This window comes from Myotis davidii, unplaced genomic scaffold, assembly GCF_000327345.1.
Source record: "Myotis davidii unplaced genomic scaffold, ASM32734v1 scaffold1494, whole genome shotgun sequence".
Taxonomy (NCBI): domain Eukaryota; kingdom Metazoa; phylum Chordata; class Mammalia; order Chiroptera; family Vespertilionidae; genus Myotis; species Myotis davidii.
The window spans coordinates 2,970,730-2,974,131 of NW_006286246.1; the positions used below are offsets into that span (position 1 = coordinate 2,970,730).

The window sequence follows — 3,402 nt, forward strand, 5'->3', positions numbered from 1 at the left end:
TTCCTGCTGTCTTACGGAGAGGATTTGAATACGTGCCATTCTTTGGAACGCTCAGGACGGGAGCTGCACGGACTCCTGGACGGCAGGCGGTGGCTCTGCTGGTGTCGGGCTGCCTCTCGGCCTCCCCGCACACACTGGGCCAGGAAACACTGTGTTCACAGAACTCACCACACGAAGCTCTATCTTGGGGTCTTAATACTTCATAAATCCCCTTTCCTTGAAACACAAAGAGCTCTGTGTTAGACGCTGTCTTGTTTAGGAAATTATTAGCCTCTATAGCTAGAAATAAGGAGATTACATTTTTTAAAAGATTAATTTAAGCTCCACAACAAGGAACATTTAAAGGGAATATAGTCATTCAATTATAAAATTTTTCCAGAGAACAAAATAGAAACTTAAAAGCCTAAACTATTTTTCAAATTCTCCAGATTTAGAAAATCGAATCCAATATCAACTTTTAATAAAAGCAGCCATTCCCAGCAATTATTATGGTCTCTTTGTGAGTGTGTGAGTGTGTGTGTGTGTGTGTGTGTAACAATAGCTTTACCAAAATATCTGTTAGATAGCATAAATTTCACCTCTTTTAAGTGCATAATCTAATGATTTTAAAGTAAATCTATAGTTATGCAGCCATTACCACAATCTAATTTTAGAACATTGCTATCCCTCCAAATCTTACATTTTCATTGTAAGACTTGACATTAGAAAAATAGTCATTTTATTACTTCTTGCATTTGCATCATTTGAGTTATACCCTTACTAACACTGACCTTCGCTGGTATCTCTCCAGGCAGGTGCGAGACCGCCGGGGCTAAGCTCCTGCAATCTTACCAGAGACTGAGGTGAGTGTCATGGACAGACAGGCCGCCCTGGAACACAGACCCGCGAGGAGCTGAGGTCTCTGCACTTTCAGAGGTCACTGCTTTGGAATGTAACTTTTTTTTTTTTTAATTATAAAGTACCTGGAAAAGATTCAGAGATACTGCCAGATTCTTATGAAAAGCCTTCTAGACACTAGCATGGTGTTTTCTCACCAAATGTTCTGTTTTGTTTCTTAAATTCTCCTGAAATGTCCTAAGCAAACAAAGTATTATTTTTGATGGCACGTTCAATGAAATTCTAAACCGAGTCTTTGTTCGGAATCATTCATGCCGCCAATATCTTTGAATAAACACTGGTGGACGTGAATAATGGCCCGAGTGAGGTGAACTTCTTTTTAAAGAAAATATATTTTATTGATTTCAGAGAGGAAGGGAGAGGAAGAGATAGAAACATCAATGTTGAAAGAGAATCATTGATCATCTGCCTCTTGCACGCCCCCTACTGGGGATCAAAGCCAGCAACCCGGGCATGTGCCCTGACCAGGAATCAAACTGTGACCTCCTGGTTCGTAGGTCCATACTCAACCACTGAGCCATACCAGCCGGGCAGATGTTAACTTCTTTACACAAAATTCAGAACAGCGGCAGTCTGGATGCCAGCAGGCGCACGCCTGGTTCCCTGGCACCCACCGAAGTGTCGCTGGAAGCTCCCACCAGCAGCTATGTTTTGGCCACGATGAGATTTTCCAATCTCAGGCCTTTTTTGCTTGTCACTCCCCCATTTCCCCCCCGCAATGCTTGTCGCACAAGTTTCTGATTTTTCTCGTGGTGGACTTTTACACCCATGGCATTTCTGGTGCTTCTACCCGTGTGGTTTCCAGAGGGACCATGCCACAGGGAACACGCGTGTGGTTCTGGATTCAGAGCCGCCAGGCCGCCCCCCTGCCCTGAGCCCCCAGCTGTTGCAGGTCGCGCAGGTGACGAGCACGCAGACGCTGGTCTGCACCTGCTGTTCCCACATTCAGACCCTGGACTTCATGCCCTGCGCCCAGCAGCACATCCGCGTGGGGATCGGCTAAACGCGAGGAAGTTAAAAACACAAAAAAAGCCCCAAAGATAGAGAACGTCAGTTAGAGGAGGGGGAGGAATCTTGTGTTTGTGAGACTAATTCTTGCATCATTTATAACCCATTTCTTATTCCTGTATTTTTCCTCAGCAGCAAAATTTCCGTGGTTCCTCCCACCCCACCTCCGCTCAGTGAGAGCTGGTGCAGTGGCAGCCCTGGCAGGGTAATGTGTCTGGTCTGTGGGCTCCCCGAGGAGGAGGGTGGGGGACACAGAGGGAGAGAGGGGGGCTGGGAGGATGGGTGGAGAACCCCAGGGCAGAGGGAGGCAGCTGTTGCTGGAATGGTCATGAATGAGGCCGATAATGGAGGGCTGATTGGGGGTCGGGAAGTGCTTGGCTCTGCCCAGTGTCGTGCCACCACCAGGCTTTGGGGACCCTGGACCATCTGCATTAACAACTGACTCATCTGCTTCTACCCCACATCCTCACCTTCACCCCACGCCCTCTCTGTACCCCAAGTCCTCACCTGCACCCCATACCCTCATGCACCTCATGTCCTCACCTGTACCCCACATCCTCACCTGTACCCCACACCCTCACCTGCACCCCACATTCTCACCTACACCGCACACCCTCACCTGCACCCCACATTCTCACCTACACCCCACACCATCACCTGCACCCCACGTCCTCACCTGCACTCCTGTCCCCGTCTCTTTCCTTTTGTCTTTTCGTGGCCTCTCCCCCCTCACTGTGCTCGGTCCCATGGGTGTGGGGTCTGCAGAGGCTCAGTGTGTCTGAGGGTCTCCGGGGTCGAAGGGGAAATGCAGGTTGACTCACAGGAATGCGAGAGTGGGTGCCTCTAGAAATGTGTGTGTGTGTCTTCTGATTGTTGGCAGGTGCTAACGTAGACCAGGGCCCTTTCTGTCCAAAGAAATGAACCCTGTGATTTTGGGGGAGCTCCCTGTGTTCCCCCCTGAAAGGTGGAAGTAATGATACTCATCTGACCTGCCTCCATGACCGGTGTGAGAAATTAACGAAATCATGCCTGTGCCGTACTTGGAAACTAACGTGCCATGGAGATGTGTGGTCTTGATTATTTTCATTATTATTATCCTGTGAATGCAAGGAAGTAACTATATCTACATATAGAAGGACACACACTCTGGGGAGAGAAAATATGCACATTCTTTTATTTCAAACCGAGATGCTGGAATGACCTTCAAAATCCTGCTCTACTTTCTCCTTGAGATTTTAAATTCTCCTAAGATCTTTGAACAGCACTGCACTCAGGACATATTTACTGGATGGATGAGTGGATAGATGGATGGATGGATGGATGCATGGATGCATGGATGCATGGATGGATGCATGGATGTATGGACGGATGGATGGATGCATGGACGGATGCAGGGACAGATGTGTGCATGGGTGGATGGATGAATGGGTGCATGGACAGATGGATGGATGGATGGATGGATGGATGGATGGATGGATGGACGGGTGGATGGATAGA

General features: G+C 48.1%; 1 protein-coding gene across 1 annotated transcript in view; it reads left to right on the top strand.

Annotated features, from left to right (window-relative positions):
- Positions 1–3,402, top strand: part of SYTL3 (synaptotagmin like 3) — a 39,142-nt gene that overhangs the window by 14,667 nt on the left and 21,073 nt on the right. Inside the window, exons 4-5 of the mRNA XM_015560033.1 lie at positions 791–842; positions 2,038–2,110. Coding sequence (XP_015415519.1) covers positions 791–842; positions 2,038–2,110 — 125 coding nt within the window. The remainder of the gene's footprint in view (positions 1–790; positions 843–2,037; positions 2,111–3,402) is intronic.